Source organism: Melitaea cinxia, chromosome 18 (assembly GCF_905220565.1).
Source record: "Melitaea cinxia chromosome 18, ilMelCinx1.1, whole genome shotgun sequence".
NCBI lineage: Eukaryota > Metazoa > Arthropoda > Insecta > Lepidoptera > Nymphalidae > Melitaea > Melitaea cinxia.
The window spans coordinates 14,024,343-14,043,798 of record NC_059411.1 but is presented as its reverse complement, the minus strand read 5'-3'; the positions used below and the strand labels follow the sequence as shown (position 1 = coordinate 14,043,798).

General features: G+C 34.0%; 1 protein-coding gene and 2 long non-coding RNA genes across 3 annotated transcripts; 1 reads left to right on the top strand and 2 right to left on the bottom strand.

Moving 5' to 3' along the window:
* Positions 1-15: 15 nt before the first annotated feature.
* Positions 16-5,324, bottom strand: LOC123662280. The gene is made up of 2 exons (XR_006744469.1): positions 5,279-5,324; positions 16-168 (listed from the first exon to the last, which is right to left on the bottom strand). It is a non-coding gene; the product is annotated as an uncharacterized LOC123662280 (long non-coding RNA).
* Positions 5,325-6,210: 886 nt separating this feature from the next.
* LOC123662145 lies at positions 6,211-14,560 on the top strand. The gene is made up of 9 exons (XM_045597030.1): positions 6,211-6,768; positions 7,208-7,387; positions 7,811-8,004; positions 8,093-8,226; positions 8,354-8,481; positions 9,835-10,075; positions 11,120-11,255; positions 13,311-13,395; positions 14,377-14,560. The coding sequence occupies exons 1-9, from the start codon at positions 6,211-6,213 to the stop codon at positions 14,524-14,526; spliced, it is 1,806 nt and encodes a 601-aa protein (XP_045452986.1). The 3' UTR covers positions 14,527-14,560.
* Positions 14,561-17,369: 2,809 nt separating this feature from the next.
* LOC123662339 lies at positions 17,370-19,447 on the bottom strand. The gene is made up of 2 exons (XR_006744485.1): positions 19,069-19,447; positions 17,370-19,017 (listed from the first exon to the last, which is right to left on the bottom strand). It is a non-coding gene; the product is annotated as an uncharacterized LOC123662339 (long non-coding RNA).
* Positions 19,448-19,456: the final 9 nt, after the last annotated feature.

Below are 19,456 nucleotides of genomic sequence, written 5' to 3'. Positions count from 1 at the left end.
CTCTTCTTCTTCTTGTATAATGGCTTCCGTGAGGATTTGCCAATGTCAGAGTGAGTCTATGATTTTATGTTTAGGGTAAATGCTCTGCTAAGAATATTGGTGTCATGAGAGTACAAGTGTTAAATATTTATACGGTATTAAAGTGGCAGACTTTCACTGTTGAATTACCTAAAACAAACACAAACACAAATTGTTAATTTATTAGATGGACATCACATTACAATTTAATTTTGTTAGTTGATATATACGAACATAAAATATCAATAAAAGGGATATGTACATACGATAAAATAGATTTGAAATTACAAGGACGGGGAATAGATGGAGGAAGTAAGTCATAAAGAGAAGGATAATTCTTTGGGCAACAGAAAAAGATATGCTCTGGGGTACCTTCGTCGATCCCACATTCACAAAGAGAGTTGTCCCTGATCCTGATCTTTGCAAGAAATACAGGAGTACATGAGTGTCCAAGTCTAAGGCGACATATTGTTGAACAGACAAATTTGCAAGCTTGACGGTATTGGAAAAACCAAGGTCTTGGAGGGATGGAGTCTTGTATTTCAGCATAATATCTGCCACAGGATCTGCTTGACTGAGACCAAAGGTTATTCCATTTAGTCATCATGTGAGTCTTTGCAAGTGGGATGAGATCCTGGCAATGTACTTTAAATTGACTAAGGATACCAGATATTGTGGCTTCTTTAGCAAAAGCATCTGCACTTTCATTACCTAAAATCCCACTATGTCCAGGAATCCATGCAAGCACAACCCGAATGTTCTGTGAGTGGCATTTAAAAAGTAACTGTCTTATTTTCAGGATGTAAGAAAATTTGTTTTTTGACCTAAATGGGTTTGACACAATAGCTTTAAGAACACTTCTGGAGTCTGACAGTATAATGGACTTATCTAAATGATGTGATTCTATAAAAGAAAGTGCTTCTAAGATAGCTATTGATTCCCCTGTAAAAACTGAAGACATGGCAGGTAATTTAAAGTTTAAAATCACATTTACTTTAGGGATCCAGACGGACACCCCAACGCAGCTATGAACAGAAAATTTTGATGCATCCGTAAAAATAAGTATCCAGTCCTTAAACTGTTCGTTTATTATTTGATTAAATTGAAAGTTAGCAAAAGGTGAGCCTTTCTCAATAGAAAAGTCAAGGATAATGTGAGGTGGGAATATAAGAGATTCAAAAGGGGTATCAAAAAGGGGATTAAGTCGGCATTGATAGATAGGGCAAGGGAGACTAGTCAGTTTTTGGTAACTGATTAAGAGGCATGGGGGATCTTTGTGCAACCAATAATTAGAGGAGGGGAAGAGTTGGGAAAGAATATGGAGTTTACTAATAAGTGGGTGATAGTGGGATTGAAAGACTTTAAAAAGGAATCTATCAGATAGGTATTGTCTTCGAAGATGAAGAGGAGGGTCGACACATTCGACTTGGAGAGCATTAACTGGGGAGGATCGCATGGCGCCTATAATGATTCTTAGTGATTTGGACTGGATCTTGTCTAATGACTTTAAAGATAATTTATTACAGGGTTCTAAGAGAAAAGATCCATAGTCTAAATGACTACGGACAAGGGAATTATAAAGTAGCTTCTGGGAATAAGGATGGGAGCCCCACCATACTCCTGAGAGGGACCGTAACATATTAATGTTCTTTTCACATTTCTGGTTTATGTGATTAATGTGATGTATACCGGTCATCTTTGAGTCCAGATAAACACCCAAGAATCTTACACTACCTTTAACCGGGAAAACTTGTTGGTTACTAGTTATATTAATGTCAGGAACAAGTCTGGAACGAGAGAAAACCACTACAGTACTTTTGTCAATAGATATAGACAACCCATGATTACCTAACCAATCATTCAAATAGGCAATGGCAGAGTTAAGTCGAGTAGTGCATTCATTTATGTCTTTGGAGGAAATATATAGTGATAGGTCATCTGCATATTGAAGGACATTGCAAAAACAATTAACTGAGAGGTCTAAGTCGTGAGTATATATACTATAAAGGAGAGGACTCAAAACAGAGCCTTGAGGGAGTCCTTTCCACACCATTCTTGGAGGGAAAGAAGAATGTCTTGTAGATATAATAATAGAGCGGGAAGAAAAATAGTTGTAGATAAAATTTGTCATCCTCACAGGGATACTCAGATTTAGCATTTTCTGCCTGAGCACCGGAAGAAGAACATTATCATATGCAGATACCACATCAAGAAATACTCCCACAACTGTTTCTTTTTTAGAGAATGCAATACGTAAGTCTGTCATGAAGATCCCAAGGCTGTCCATAGTACTAAAGCCTTTTCGAAAACCGAATTGAGTTTTGGAAAGGACTCCTCCACTTTCCATAATCCATTCCAATCGGTTTTTAATAAGGTGTTCAAGGATCTTAGCGATAGTGGACGATAATGCTATTGGTCTATAGCCATACGGGTCTGTACTAAGTTTTCCCGGTTTCAAGATAGGCAAAACTATTTGTCTTCGCCATTCATTTGGAGGGACTTCCGATTGATATATATAATTTAAAATATCTAGGCAAAGCTTTTGAGTAGCTGGACCACTCTTGACGATAAAAGAATAAGGAATACCATCCTCGCCAGGAGAGGAGTCTGTTAAGGACTGCAAAACCAGTTGAAATTCCTCCATAGAATAGGGGGCATCGAATTGATTTGATGGGATATGATTTGAGGTTATATATGTTGTACACTCTTCCAATGAAGGGACCGATAGAGGTGCCAACTTTTGCGAGAAGGCATTGATCCAAGTAGATGTGTCATTGGACTGATGGTTATCACTAGCAGAAAGTGTTCCTCTATATCTCCTAATGTTTTTCCAAACAATAGAAGGGTGAGAGGCAGGGGATAAACTTTCGCAAAAGTGGTACCAGCCCCTCTTTTTCTTTTCAGAGAGCAGTCTATTTACTTCAGCTGCCACTCTTTTATAATTTAAATAATTATCTAGACTCATAGAAAGTGAGTATTGTCGCTCTGCATCTTTGCGACGCTTACATGCATTTGAGCAATCAGCATCCCACCAAGGAGGGGATGTCCTTTTAAAAGTGCCAGAACCTTTTAAAGGAATTGCCTTTTCAGCACTTTGCAAGAGTGCATTTTTAAAATAATTATACACTAGGTGGACGTTATTTGATTGGACAGGAGGGATATGACTAACTTCATTATCCGTAACTACTGCAAACTGTGACCAATCTGCTTTGGCCATATTAAATTTCAATCTAGGGGGAATAGGGATAACAGTAGGTCTAGAAGAGAATGATAGTGATATAACAATTGGAAAATGATCGCTGCCAAAAGAATGAAGGAGAATGGTCCACGAGGATAGGGAAGAAAGGGATGCAGAGCAGAATGATAAGTCTACAGCACTATTTGGGTTTTGTAGAGGGGAGACTCTGCGAGTGGGGGACCCGTCATTTAACATAACAAGGTTATAATCATCTAAGATATCTAAAAAATATGGGGACAAATAATCACAATAATGGGAACCCCAAGATGTGTGATGAATGTTAAAATCACCTAACACAACAATAGGGGGAGAAATAGACGAGATGACAGATGAGAATTCACACAGGACGTTAATATTGGGTTCAGGTATATACACAGAGAAGAAAGTAATGTTTAAAATGCGGACAGCCACAATATTGATTAAGTCACTGTGTGAGGGGATGGAAACGGAAGAATATATACAGTTCCTGGAGACCAATATGGCTACTCCAGCTTTGCCATCAGTCCTGTCGTCCCGGAGACATGTATAGCCCGGGACTCTGAAATGAGAACCAGGTCTTAACCACGTCTCCTGAATGGCAAGAATTAATGGATTGTGCTTTTTAATTAAATATAATAATTCATGGATTTTGTTTTTAACGCTACGACAGTTCCACTGTAGGATGATGTGCTCCATTGTTGGGAATGAGGTTTGCAAGCTGAGTTAAGTTTTTGTGAATATTGTTCGGTAGCTCGGAATCACTGAACCGGGAAAGCAAGTTGATCAGGAGAGAAGTAAGAAGTTCAATAACGTTATCGTTAGGAGAGAGAGAATCATTTGGGACTGCACATCCATTTGGAGATTCAGAAACAGGTGTCTCTACAATCTCCCTATGAGCATGACTGTCATAGCCGGGTGTGATAGGGGGAGGAGGGCGTTGAGGAGTAAATACTGTTTTTTTATAGGAGATTGTCGTTGGAGGAGTATTCTTTCTATTTATAGGGGAAGCAGGAGAAGAGGAAGAGATTCTTGTAGAGTCAGCAAATGAACGTCTTACATGAGGGAATCTGGCAGAAGCTTCGAGGTAAGATATGCTTTCTTGAGACATGATCAATTTAATGGACTTCTGCCTAGAGTATTCTGGGCAAGAAGTATCATTTGCTGAGTGTGGACCAGAGCAATAAAGACATGTAGGAGATGATACATTACATGTTTCCCCTTCATGCATCTGGGAGCATTTATAGCATCTGGGTTTGGACCTACATTGTGCTTTAATATGTCCAAATCTACAGCACTTGTTACACTGTATTGTTGGTAATAGATATGTCTCAACTGGTAGAGAGGAGAAAAAACAATAAACACGAGGTGGGAGCTTTTGAGAATTAAAAGTAAGGACAACTGACTGGGTGGGGATCCAGGTAGGGGAACCATCATTAATAGCTTTCCGGCTCAATCTCCTAGCTTTCATAACCTTACCGTATCCAAGGGGAACCTCTAAATTAGCTACAAATTCCTCCATAGACCAATCTACTGGGACATCTCGAACAATTCCCATGCGAGATACACTATAAGATGGAATTATTGCGGTAAATCCAGCAGCTCCAAGGGCGGGATGGTCTAGGAATTGATTAGCATGTTCGGCTGATCTAAATTCAATAGAAATTCGGTTCCTACCAATTCTCTTGATACCATCCATTACAATGTTTTTGATGTTGTTTTTGAATAAGAAATGTCCAAATTGAATAGGGCGAAGAACCGTACCGCTATTGGATTCAGACTCAGGTTTGGTGACATGAACGACAAATGGAGCAGCATCATCCGAAGAGTATAACCTCTTGTCGTTTTGAAATTCGGGGCTGGTGTATGTTAATTGAATTGAAGGAGTCGACGAAGATGGGTTAACAACTAACCTTTTAGTCTGGTCAGAGTCAGAAGGATCGTTTAAAGGTCTTTTTCTGTTGGTTTTGTTACCTCCACCGGGGTCCGGCGGGTCGGTATCCATTTTTTTAAAACAAAAAACAAAAACAAAAAAAAACTACTTACAACGTACACTTAACAGTAAACAACACAAACAAATATATAAATAATTCAATTCAGGTGGGAATTGCCAAAAAACAAAAAACAAAATCACTAAACACTCGAAAACGCTTGTAACTGACACTTACCAGCACAGAGCATTCCCAGACAGAACTCACAGAATTACATACTACATTTGACATTACGATGACAGATTAAAATATAGTATGTTATTATCTGTCATAAAACATATTATCTTATTCTGTTTATATATTTATATAATAGAAATTAGGTAATTATTAAAATATATACCTGTGTTATATAATTTCTTATCAATAACCTAATTTCTATTAGATATTTAATAAATTATGTAATAAATTGTCAAGTTAAAGATGCTAATCAGTTTTTTTTTCAAAAGTGTGTCATTAGATTTTAAATAGGATAATATTAGTTTTGTAATCATCTATTTATATAAAAAATTTGTGTCACGATGTATGTTCCAGATAAACTCCGTTTTCAGTTTTTATCTCAATTGGACCTGGTAGGTGGCGCTGCTATCGGCATGTAACTCCGAAACTACTGAATCAATTTTTATGAAATATTAATTGTATTGTCGGGCTAATCTCTGAAACGGCTGGATCGATTTTGACAGGACTTTCACTGGCAGATAGCTGATATAGTAAGGAGTAACTTAGGCTACTTTTATTTTAGAAATTTATTTATTTTATAACTCTGCGAACTAAACAATATCTTTTTTGTTGAATTCTACGCGGACGAAGTCGTAGGCACAGCTAGTATGAACTATAAATTCAGTTACCTGCACTATCAAATATTTCAAATTCTACGAATTAAATAATAAAATTAAAAGAAATGCAATAAACTCTTTGGAATTCAAATTTACACAAATGTTGTGTTAAAATTTACGTATACGTCAAATTTTCCCGAAACAAATAATTAAAATGGATTTTAATAAACAATTCCTACACAAGTTAAGAGACGTATCATTAGCTGAACCTTATATTATATTAAATGACGATGTAGCAACTGAATTAAATAATTACATTCGACTTCTCGATGAAATAACTTTTGAAGATGGACTGTATCATATTTACTACGGTGAAATAAAAACAATACTTAACAGTTTCATCGAGCATTGGACTCAAAAGATGGATGAAGCAATAAAAGAAGCAGACAGATGTAGCAACACAATAAATAAGGAAGAGTTAATGCAAATGATGGAGAAAACCATACTCATTCATGAGATGAAACAAACCGATTTTGTACAACAATTTCTTCCACCTGAAAATTCTCTTGAAAATGAAATATTTGATAATTTAAAAGAAAAATTCGAATCTTTCATGGAGCAACTATTTATAATGAGAGACTATCTTCGAAAACTTGATAAACAGACTAAAGTAGAAGCATTTGCCAAAGAACATTTTCCAATTTCATTGCAAAGAAAAAATGATATTTTTGTTTTCACTTACTACTTTATATCTGAACAATTGACACACGTTGTTAGTAAATTAGTCTTTTTAAAATTATTAGTTTTAGTAACATGACGGTTTTCCGTGTAAAAAAGTTATTTTTTCTTTCATCACCTTTGATAATCATAACCATTGATTGTCCACAACATATTAACAATGGCTTAAGAAAATTGTCACAACCACCATATACCATGATAGACAGACTATCATCTATTGGTGTAGCGCTCTTTTATAACGTAAAATAATAGATTCTGCAAAATGTTAAATGAAAAATAAGTTAATGTAACGCACTGTCCGACATAATATTCACTGTAGACATTCAGATGTACCTACTTGTTTTAGAAATTTGTTACGAGACATAGATCTCTTCAGAATTCTACTTTAATTAAGCATGGTTAATTTTAAGCAACCATATAATAACAACAATAAATAATTATTCTAACAGCAAGCAAATGATCTGTTTTTCCAGATTGATCGAATTCACATCAGTCTTAAAGAGATATTAACTCGCGTCCGAAATAACGTCCGCACTATGGAAGAACGATCAGAAGTGAATATATCCAAGTTATTGATACGTCTTTATGAAAAGAATAAGGAACATCTAATGTTATCTCGGCAAGATATCCGGTCGTCTGCGGACATTGCTGAAGTTAGTTTGCTTGAAAATATTAATTTAAATTAAACTATACCTACTATATTTTTTAAACTTCTAAAACCTTTATATCCGGTAATATATTGTAATGAGATGTAAAATGGATCACTTACCATGTTTTGCGTTAATTACTACTCTTGAGTTTTCGATATACCTATCGGTACTTTCGTAAGCAGTATTCTTTCTTTGTTTTTGTAAGCTACAACAAATTAGAATTAGAAGGTACCAGAATGTCATGAACATTTTTTTTCACTTGCTCACTATCACATTAAGGTTAGAATGAAGGGTTGTTTTTAGTACATTTTCTTCCAAGTCCGTACTTAAATGTACATGCAAATAATTACTAACGGTCCTAAAAAAATACTCTACGTAACTTAAATTTCTAATGAAATATTTCTACCTCATTTGAAAAAAATATAGGTTCAACGTAGCATGGAAATAATAAAAGATAAAATTGAAGATTCCAAACACGTGCCATATAAACGTCTTCAAGAGGAGTATGAATATTGGGACACAAAAATACATGAATTTGAGCAAATTAAGAAAACATTAAAGAAAATACAAGCAGAAGAAGAGAAAGTTCTGGAACAGAAGAAATTGTTTGACTCCTTAAAGTACAAAATACGTTTAATGATTTTAAATATTTTTTACGGTTTTTATAATTGGGATTACCATTAATTTTTTTTCGAATATGTATTTAAGCGATACCGAAATACCAGCGCCTAAACGAAAATGTTGGGAAAACATGGGTGAAAGATTTAAACAAAACCTGGAAAGAATAAGAGAGTTAAAATCGAACGCAGCAAAGACTTTACTTACTTTTTTCAGTGTAAGAGGTAAAAAAAGTACTAACATTTTAATTAATTATTATAATGAAACAACCATTCTGAATTATTATTTACAAACCGAATATATTGAGATTGGTCAAAGACAGTTATGCCATTCATGTTTCTTTTGTTGTAGGTCAAGATCGCATTATGTATTCGGACAATATTGGAAAATATTTCTTAGACGAATACGGTCATCAAAAATATGTCTTCGACTATGGTCTTAAGGAACTTCACGTAAATTGCGTCGGTGATTTTGTTGAAGTAATGTTATTTTTATAAAACGTGAAATTATATATTGCCCACTTTTAAATTTATCTTTTTAGAAATTATGAATAAATTGCACTGTAGACAATTAAAGTTCACCTATGATCCTCAATCTCACTAATTACGATTTAATTTTAATAAAGGTGATCTATGTCTAGAGATTTAGGCAATTATTTAAGGCTCTGGTCTACGCTATTATTATTCATGTACCACCAATATATAAATAAATAAGTAATCATTTATCATGCACAGGGCACAGCGGAAATTTCGTGCTCAAAATATGGAGCAAACTGAGGTAGGGCACAGCAAGCCTGTTCAAAATATGAAGCAGCCCTACTGGAGCAGTACCTCGATCTTCCAGAAGATCACAGCTAAATAATACTGTTTTCAAGCAGTTTTATGTTCCTGTTGGTGAGTAAGGTAACCAGAGCTCCTAGTTGGAATTGGTGATAGGGTCGACAACGCGTTAGCGATGCTTCTGGTGTTGCAGGCGTCTATAAGCTACGGTAATCGCTTACCATCACCATCAGGTGAGCCGTACGCTTGTTTTGCTGACCTAGTTACATTAAAAAAATACTAACGTATTACATATAAAATAGAAAAATTAAACTAAATAAAAATATACATTGAAGGCAAAGGGGCACAATATTCAGGCTGTTGAGCTGTTGACAGTGGCTTCAATCACCACTCATAACGAACGACGAAATAATTGAATTGATCATACAGATGTTTGTCTTGTTTTAAGCGTTTGTGTTTGTTTTGTATGTGTTTTTGAATCCTCGACTTTGGATTCTTATTATACTGGTAGCCGTTGGGTTTAAGGCGTTTATTTTTATGTTGTCTATCATTAAATTTCTTAAATTGGACTTTAAACGTGTAGATAGAGGGATGAAATATTGTCACACACTTCAGCCTATCGCAGTCCACTGCTAGACATAGGCCTCCCCAAGTTCGCGCCACACATTTCGGTCTTCCGCAATCCTCGTCCAGCCTAAACCGGCAATCTTACGTAGATCGTCGGTCCAATGGGCCGGAGGATGTCCCACAATGCGTTTGCCAAGACGCGGTCTCCACTCTAGGACCCGTCTACTCCAACGGCCATCGGTCCTGCGACACAGATGACCAGCCCACTGCCACTTCAACTTGCTAATTCTGTGGGCTATGTCGGTTACTTTCGTTCTCTCGCGGATAGTCTCATTTCTAATCCTGTCTTTGAGAGAGACTCCAACCTAACATAGCCCGTTCCATTGCACGTATATATATATATATATATATATATATATATATATATATATATATATATATATATATAATATAAATATTGTCAACTAAAATAAAATTTGTTTTCAGAAACCAGATAAAGATAGATATTTCTACGATAATATGGGTCGTTTTATAATTGACGATAGTGGTCAAAAGCTGTATCAACTAGCTCCATGTACAAGTACTTACAAAATAGAAAAAGATAGATTCGTAAAAGAATCCAAGGATTGTGGACATTCGGAACAAGTTATGGGTGAATGTCGTATGCAAATACAAACCCCAACTGATAAAGATGTATTACCAGATGTAAAACCCGTTGAAATCAAAGGTAGAGAAAATGTAATTAAAACGTCAAAAATTTGGGCATCATTCTTTATTCCTGCTATGAAATGTTAACACCATAAGCTGATACTTACCGTTCAACCTTATGTAAAAATGATCACTAGATAGGTACTTAATTCGATTGGAATCTTCTCAAAATCATCGCAAGCATTTCAGGTATTTTACTAATATATGTATGATGACTATATTTTGAGAAGAATCGTTGGCAGTTTATCTTGTTCGAAACCGAAACTAACTGAATTTTCAGGCAACTGGATCCCAAACCACATATGTTTATCATTTTTAGAATTCCGTCCCCAAAGGCTAAAAACGGGACACTATTACTAAGACTTCGCTGTCTGTCCGTCCGTCCATCTGTCTGTCTGTCACCAGGCTGTATCTCAAGAACCGCGATAGCTAGACAGTTGAAATTTTCAAAAAATATGTATTTTGGCTGCTGCTATAACAGCAAATACTAAAAATAAAATAAATATTTAAGGGGGGATCCCATACAACAAACGCGATGTTTTCGCCCTTTTTTGCTTGATATCAATAAAGGCAACAAGGAGGCACTTGAAATATTCACAAAATACTCAATTGTATTTTTACTTTAACAATAAATAATAAAATTAAAATAAAATAAATACTTAAGGGGGCACAGATACAAAAAACGTCATTCTTTCCTATTTTTGCTCGATACCAATTAATGGTAACAAACGCTGGCGCAGACAGGTAGACGATTGAAATAGTCACAAAATACTAAATTGTATATAATTACTTTAATAATAAATAATATAATTAAAATAATAAAATGTTTAGATAAAAAAAATTGTCTAAATATTTTACCTAGTCAATGGTACGGAACCCTTCGTGCGCGAGTCCGACTCGCACTTGGCCTATCTTTCCAGTTCCTAATACCATTAAATACTATAAGCGCTCACGAACATAATAAAAAGATATCAAAGTCAAGTTTATGATATTTTAACTAATTAATTATCTAATTATAAGTTTGTCTTAGCTTGCACTGCACTAAAATTTAATAAGCTTTAAGGTAAATTAGATTCAGAAGGGATCAAGTATCTATGGGACACTTTTGGTCATATTTTGCCTGAAATCTTGTACGACGTTGCTGAAACTCGTCCGAAGAATCCAATACACCACATAGCTCGTAGGCTTTTCGCACTGAAGTAAGTTATTTCTAGTAACTGTTGTATTATATTAATAGCTGCTGCCCGCGACGTCGTCTGCGTGAACGCTATACAGCAGCAAAAATACCTACGATTATGCCTTTTAAAATTACATTCATTTTACCCGTTTCTTCTTTACATTTCATATCTACAGAAAAATCTCATAGATGGCGCTGCTTTAAAATTGTCTTGTCTACTTATATTCATTTAATTATGTTTATCGGCTTAGTTACTTATATTGCGTGATTTTTATAGTGTGAAGCTAGCTTATATAGCATGGTTTTTAACATAATAACAACAACATTCAAATATGCGTCGTTAGATTACACGTTGTTACAGAATGCGTTGAGGAAATAGAGGTTCACTGCTCGTTCCCGGTAGGTGATAGTATGATAATATGTAGCCTATATGTTGACCCGACTTTTTAATAATATTCGTGCCAAATTTGAAGTAAATCCATGCGGTAATTTTTGAGTTTATCCCGGACATACATACAGACAAACAGACACACAGACAAAAATTCTAAAAACCATATTTTTGGCTTCGGTATCGATTGTAGATCACATACCAAGTATTCTTTTAAAAAAATATTCGATGTACAGTTTTGAATTTCCTACCATTTTATTATATGTATAGATTGATTAAGGTAAAATTAAAAACAATCGTTTTTGCATCATTTTAAGCTAAATAATCTTAAATTATAATTGGGGATTATTTTCCGTGTTATTTATCTTCCACTTAAAAATTTAAAAAAAAAGTAATATTATAATCGTGGATAAAAAAATGTTTGTTTCCTGGTTTCCTCACAAAGTAGTACAAAGAGTAGTACATACATGAAACCTCCTTTTAAGCCCATTAAGCCGGTATTAGGAAACTTCGCTCTTCCATTTCATTTGTCATACTTTTATGTATTAACAGTACACACACAAATATGAGAAAAAAATGTTTATAAAAAGTATCATAGTTTTTACAAATTAAACATGCGGCATATAATTATGTGTGTGTGTGTGTGTGTGTGTTTTTTTATGTATTAATTACAAAAGTGTCTCAAGTTCGTAGGTTATAGTTTCGATCCATTTTATTACAGTTTTTTAGTCAAATTTTTTTTTTATTATATATTTATGTATCTGTTTATTTATTTACTCTATTGCATATCAAGCCCGACCTTTTCCCGTATTGTCTGCTAGCAAAATCAGTTTTTTTCAAACTGTTTTTGAATTGGAAATATTCCATTTTTTAACCGACTTCCAAAAAAGGAGGAGGTTCTCAATTCGACTGTATTTTTTTTTATGTGTTACTTCAGAACTTTTGACTGGGTTGAACGATTTCGACAAATTTTCTTTTAATCGAAAGGTGGTGTGTGTCATTTGGTCCCATTTAAATTTATTTGAGATCTAACAACTACTTTTCGAGTTATATCTAATAATGCGTTTTTACTCGACGCTTTTTTCGTCGACCTACGTTGTATTATCCCGCATAACTTTCTACTGGATGTACCGATTTTGATAATTCTTTTTTTTTTGAAAGAGCATATCCCTAGTTTGATACCATGATAAGAAAACCAGGATCTGATGATGGGATCCCAGAGAAATCGAGGGAAACTCTTGAAAATCCGCAACAATTTTTTACTGGGTGTACCGATTTTGATAATTTTTAATTTAATCGAAAGCTGATGTTTATCATGTGGTCACATATAAATTTAATCGAGATCTGATAACTACTTTTTGAGTAATGTTTGATGACGCGTAGTTACTTGACTATTTTTTCGTCGATCTACGTTGTATTACTCGTCGATGTAATTGAAGTTGGTTTTTTTACACACAATTATTGAATACATAAGCTTTATATTAAGCCATAATAGGTTGACTCATGGGAGCTAAGATATAGCACACCTAGGTAGTAGGTACCTAACTACCTATATACCAATTCCTGGTTGTTTAAGTCCTCACTTGTTTGTATTATAAATCTAGTTATGTCATAGCTTTTTTTATTTACTTGCTTTCAGTTAATGTTATAAATATTTTTGAAAATAATAATGCAATACAACTATTGTAGGTTTAAGAAGAGTGATAATGACAAGTTGAAGATGAAGCAGGAAGCTTTTGAGTATCGTGAAAAAATACATAACGATCGCAAAGAGGTAGATTTTTTTTTCTATAACTTTCTATACATATAGTTGTAACTAGTAGTAAGGCAGCCTTAAAGGATGGTTTACACAGTGCGAGCTGCTGCCTGACCAGTAGACAGCTACTCGGTTTGTCTACTCGTCCGCCAGTAGCTCGGCTCGCATTTGCTGTCTTTACGACAGCTAGCTACTGCCCAGTTCGAGTCGAGTCGCAATGTCGAGTGAATATGTTTTAATTAAAAAAACGGTGATACGCTCTATGACGACAATATTATGTTAAAAATTGGAAAATATCTATAACCAATAAAAAACACGGGTTCAAAAAAAAACTTCCAAACTGTCCGGCTGGCACTGGCGAGCTACTGCCGAACGCGTCCAAACGATGCTAGCGACAGCCGAGCCGCTGTCATGTGCGAGTTGCAAAGAGTGAAAGTAACAGAGTACAGTATACCGGGATGTAAAACGTTTTTTTTTAATATCACTGAAAGCCACAGAGTACAGTATACCGGGATGTAAAAGCAAAAAATGTTTAAGTAACTCGGATGCGAGCTACTGACCAACTCGGACGTACGAGTTACTCGTAACTTACGTCCAAACAGTGCGAGTTACTGCAGTGCAGCTACTCGGAAAGCTGACTCGTACGCTAGCTCGTACTGTGTAAATCAGCCATAAGAACCTGATCACAGGGCGTTTCAGTGATATTAAAAAAAAAAACAATAAATTTTACATTTTTCTACCTATCTATATCTGTTTACCTATATTGTTTTTTTAATGCTATTATCTGAAAGGATGACCATAATTTGTAGTTGGTATATTATTAATGTTGTCAAATAGCCAATTGAAACCCAAACTAGACCTTTGACGACGCCCTGGTCACAACAGTTTACGAAGTAAAATAGGATTTAAGTCGTACAGCCTAGTCATAAGGTGTCATAAGTGGAAAATACCATTAGTTTTTCTTAGTAGGAAAGGCACGTGTATTATTATTTTTTACAGAAAATCAAACAAAAGTTAGACGCATGGAAAGCGAAGCAAGTCAAGCACAGGAAACCTGAAGAGTCTGATGATGCAGAAGAAAGATTTGTGTATAACGCACTCGTACTCCAACAAGACTTCATAAGATCTTTGGAGAACTATGACATTTAACTGAATAGATATGAATAAAAAACTTAACCAAGAATGTATTTTGTCTTTGCACGGATTTATTGCATCGCTACGCAATGCTTCAGCCAGTAATATCCCACTGCTAGGCATAGGTCTCTTTCCCCATGTAGGAGAAGGATCAGAGCTTAATCCACGCTGCTCCAATGTGAATATATCCTTTGCTATGAGCAACGATCGCTATCGGGTGTAAATAATAACCGGAACCGACAGCTTAACGTGCTCTCCGAGGCACGGTGGGGAGACCCACAAGGACTAACATGGTTTTTAAGAGAACTAACATGGTTGTTAAGGACTAACAATGTCGTTGTTAACATGGTTGGTTAACCGGAAATAAATATCCACTCTGAGCGGGAATTGAACCCGCGACCGTCGGTGTTTAGGGACCGCCGAAACGGCACACGCACCATTACACCAGGGCGGTCGGATTTTATGCATACCTATACAAGCAAAATTTTGAATTTTCAACAGAATGTAAAGTACACACTTATTATTTATTATTTTGATTAGTTCATTGTCATCGTCCTTATTGACGGGATTCGAAACCACTATACTACACTGTAGTAGCTTAACTAGAATGTGTAAAATAAAAAATGTTTTAGGTACATACAGGTATTTATTTATTGTTCAAGCGTCTACTAGATATAACGAGACACACTTCAACTTTCATACGAAAGCGAAACTATAAATTAAAAAAAAAAAGACAATAACCCTACAACTATTCGCCTCGGATGGACATAAGATTTATTTCAATTCAAAACCCACTGCCAGATATATTTGGTCTAATTCACAAAATAGAAGAAAAAAATTATATTATTATAAAAAAAACTAAGACAAATCGATGACGCAAGATCATAGACTACAAAAAACTACCTATGTCTAAAAAACCGAAACGGTTTTATGTAAGCGAATTGATATATAAAAAAATCCGAACAGAGTACATACATACACAAAAGAGAATAAAAATTAAAAACATTGTTAAAAATTCAAAGAAAAGACTACCAAGCCCTAATATGCCGCTACCAACTTTACAACAAGCGCGCGGAATCCACATTTGTTTTTGACATAATTTACAATTTAAAAAAATAGATTCCTCGCATCGTAATAAAATCGGCAGAGAACATAATTATAATAGATATTTTCTAACCCCACATAGTATTTAGACCCTAAAGATCCGGTCGAGCAGGTACACGAGTATATCTCTATTTACACAAGATGAAATGAATAGAATACAACTTAAAACCAAAGGTTTAATAAAACATTGAATATTATTCAAGATTATCAAATGGTGTACTTCGATATAAATTTTCATGATTTTAAGTTGTACTTGAAAATATCGTATTATATTCTGGTAACAATAAATAACGCATTTTTTTTTATATCGACTAATTTCTACACATTCAAGTATCGTGAGATGATTTTTAAGTACAAAGCGTTTATTAAAGCAATCATAAAAAAAATTTATGATAAATTGTGAAACACCTAACGATACAAAAGCAATGTGATTCACAAGGTACAATTAATTGGTATCCTCTTTTTTTTAAATCGTCTTGTATTTACTAGGAGTTAAATCTGAAATTTTATAAAATTTTAATTTAATTATATATTGTAAAAATATATCTTAATTAAAACTTGTAACAAAGAAGTAAAGAAATGCTTGCAATAGTTCTAATAGTTTCAATGGTTCCAATAGTTCCAAATGTTTCAATAGTACCATAGTTTCCAATCGTTCCAAATGTTCCAGTAGTTATTGTAAAGATTAATTTCTTCTTTTTTTTATTATGATATAATATTGAAATAGTAAATAATTTTTGTATATTTTGAAATATTTATGACCTTACAGATGCACTTCAGAAGAAACATCGAATATAAGTACGAGTTCATTGAAAACTATATTAAATATTTATGACAGTACATTTTGTCAAAAAAGATATTCAATCAAGACATATTTACTTCCCAGGCACAAACATCTTAAACAATTCCATTAATTTCAACTATAACTCAAGACGAACAATTATGTCAAAATAAATTTGCATAACGAAAAAATACCTAGTGAAAACCAGACTCTAAAGTCCCATTAAAAACAGTTTATTGTTATTAGTAAATAATGGTTAGAATTATATTGAGTCAGTCACTAAACTTCAGATTCCAAATTAATACACATGGTCAAGTAAAATTGTTTGAATAATATACAAATATATAATAATACATACTACCCTACTCCAAAATAGTACGAATATTACACCTACATATATAGTTATATTTGACTCATAACACTGCGTATATTTTCTAGAAATTTCCATAAGAGACTAAAAAATTATTGAAGCTCTAATGTTTTAACTGACTCAATATAAAACTATGGTCTTAAAACAAATATGTCAATGGGGTCCATTTAATGGGGCACGATGAAACACACAACTATGTACAAAAACTACACGCACAGATTAAGATTTAGTACCTGTTTCACCGGTTGCGAATAACGCTATTTGACGGATGGTAGGTAGGTTATATGGTAATGAATTTTTTTTTACCATCGAATTCCACAATACTTACGAGATGTTTCTGTTCGCAAATATAAATATATAAGTTATAGTTTATTAAGAAGAAACAGGTTCTTATGGCCTGTTCTACCTCCTGCTTCTAGACTATTCGAAATTTATTTGCAGGATAAACTTACCCGCAACCGATGAAACCGGCCCTTATTAGGTGTGGACATATGAAATTATTCAACTGGCACCACTGTCAATTAAATATTTCGCCCATCGAATATTACACATACTTATTTATTAAGTTAGCTTCAGGATTTGTTTAGTGAAAGAAAACGAATATTACAACTAAAGTTTTATTTCAAACACTAACAGTGACTGGCCTAACTGAAATATATAGAAAAAAGTTATCTGTGAACGATCGCAGAAATTTAGAAAAGCAGATGTTCTGAAACAACAATACAAAAATTTATACTTATTTTATTACATTGTTCATTTATATCGCTATACACTTTTTTCTATCCTTTTTTATAACGTATATTAGCCAATAATAACTTTACATTTTTGATACACCATCTAGAAATTGAGTTATTACTGTGATAAACAATTGTTACGAAATCAGTCGTACACATCTAGGTGAGAAATTTAATTGTATAAACAAAAAAAAATATTAAAAAATTATTATCAGAATCATCAGTTCTATTCTGCAGAAGTCCACAGATAATCAAAACACGGCTCGAACCGATACAGACAACACAAAATAGGGTTCGAAATAAGTTCAAACTTTTTTTATTAATTACATTATATTTAAATCGAATCACTATATAACACATCTAGACAAAGTCAATGGAACAGAACAGGGATTGAAACATCAAACGAAAAATTCTAGAATTACCTAAAGGCTTTGATTTACAATTATATTTTAATCTATTTTACTAATAATATTGTCCGGAAGAAATTAATTTGTGCTGTGTAGTGCCGCATTTGCCAATCATTAATTCATGTGAAAATGCTGTGGACTGTGTACTTTATACCTGACCTTAGCATAGGGAGAAAAAAAAATTGTCTATGACTCAATCCACAGCAGATAAGGCTAGAGTATTGAATGTTAAAATTTATTTCTGCTCGGTTACTCCCCAGCTATGTCGTCGTTTCAGCCTACCATCACTTATCGTTCTAGAGACAAGCATTTGTATGGTGATAGAAGCGGGATTTTTTACAAAGCGATTAAAATCTAACGACAATACATAGACGTAGGTACCGAACATTAGCGAGTCGCACTCACACTGCATACACTTCGAGACGCGTTTATTTTATTTACAAAAACAAGTTGTCAAACATTCCGCAGTGCGAGTAGGAATCGAATTTATTTAACGCGAAATTATATTCATCAAAACGCGTATGCAAATCACTCGTTAGGAAATATATTTTATTTTTTACACTATAATGATGAATATATTTAAGCGATCACAAAATATACGAAAAAAAAAAACGAAACCACTCTTACGCTATTGAGGCTTAAAACTTTGCATACCAGAAAATACACCTAAACGTCATACTTTTTCGATGGGTATAAAGTCAAAATTTTCGTTAAGCTTACCAACGATTTAATTTCATAAAACTTTACTACTATTGGTCCATACACAGATAAAAAATAGGTCGACGATAACATATTTTCCTTTTTTAATCAAGATAATTTGAACTAATTTAACGCGATGTATAGGTATTTATCTATCAAGAATAGAGATATGTTTTTATTGAAGAGCTGGCGAACAAAAAAAAACATAAAATTAAAACATTTTCGACTATACTTTTTAATATGAAAACATTGCTTTATAAAAAAAATACAAGAAAATATGAAGAACATTTTTTTTATTGTGGCCAGATTAAAATACAAAATAAAAAGAACACTGGATTGTACAGAACTATTACATTGAAACTCCGATATTTCGGCCTCGTTGCAGTTTGTGAGTTCAAAATAATTATCGCACTAGGTGCCTCAGATTCAAATGTGATCATAGCAAGCGCGAAATTTTAAAACTTTTAATATTTATATAATTCTTCTGTATGGGTGTTTGTCACCTAACTTCTACAAAACATTTGGACCAATTTGGTTGAATCCAAAAAAATTTTGGAAATTTCATGAGTACATTTCAATAGGATCATGGATGGTTTGAAAACACAACTGGGCCCGGTAGGTGGCGCTGTTGTCGGCATGCCATACGTAATGTGAAACTATTTTTCGGGCAGAACAACGTCTACCGGGTCCGTTAGTACTAAAGTTGCTGGGTACGTTTAAGGTTGCAGATAGCATGTGCTACATAAATGTACGCAACATTACCTTAGTTTGTAACGTATGTAATGTTCAGACTTAGAAATTTTTAAATTGATTGTTTTTGATTTTTTGTTTTTACTACTTTTTTGAGATA

Coding starts and splice junctions, on each gene's coding strand:
- LOC123662145 (XM_045597030.1), top strand. CDS start 6,211: ATGGATTTTAATAAACAATTCCTACACAAGTTAAGAGACGTATCATTA. Junction 6,769..7,207: donor CTGAACAATTGACACACGTT/GTTAGTAAATTA, acceptor CTGTTTTTCCAG/ATTGATCGAATTCACATCAG. Junction 8,227..8,353: donor TACTTTTTTCAGTGTAAGAG/GTAAAAAAAGTA, acceptor CTTTTGTTGTAG/GTCAAGATCGCATTATGTAT.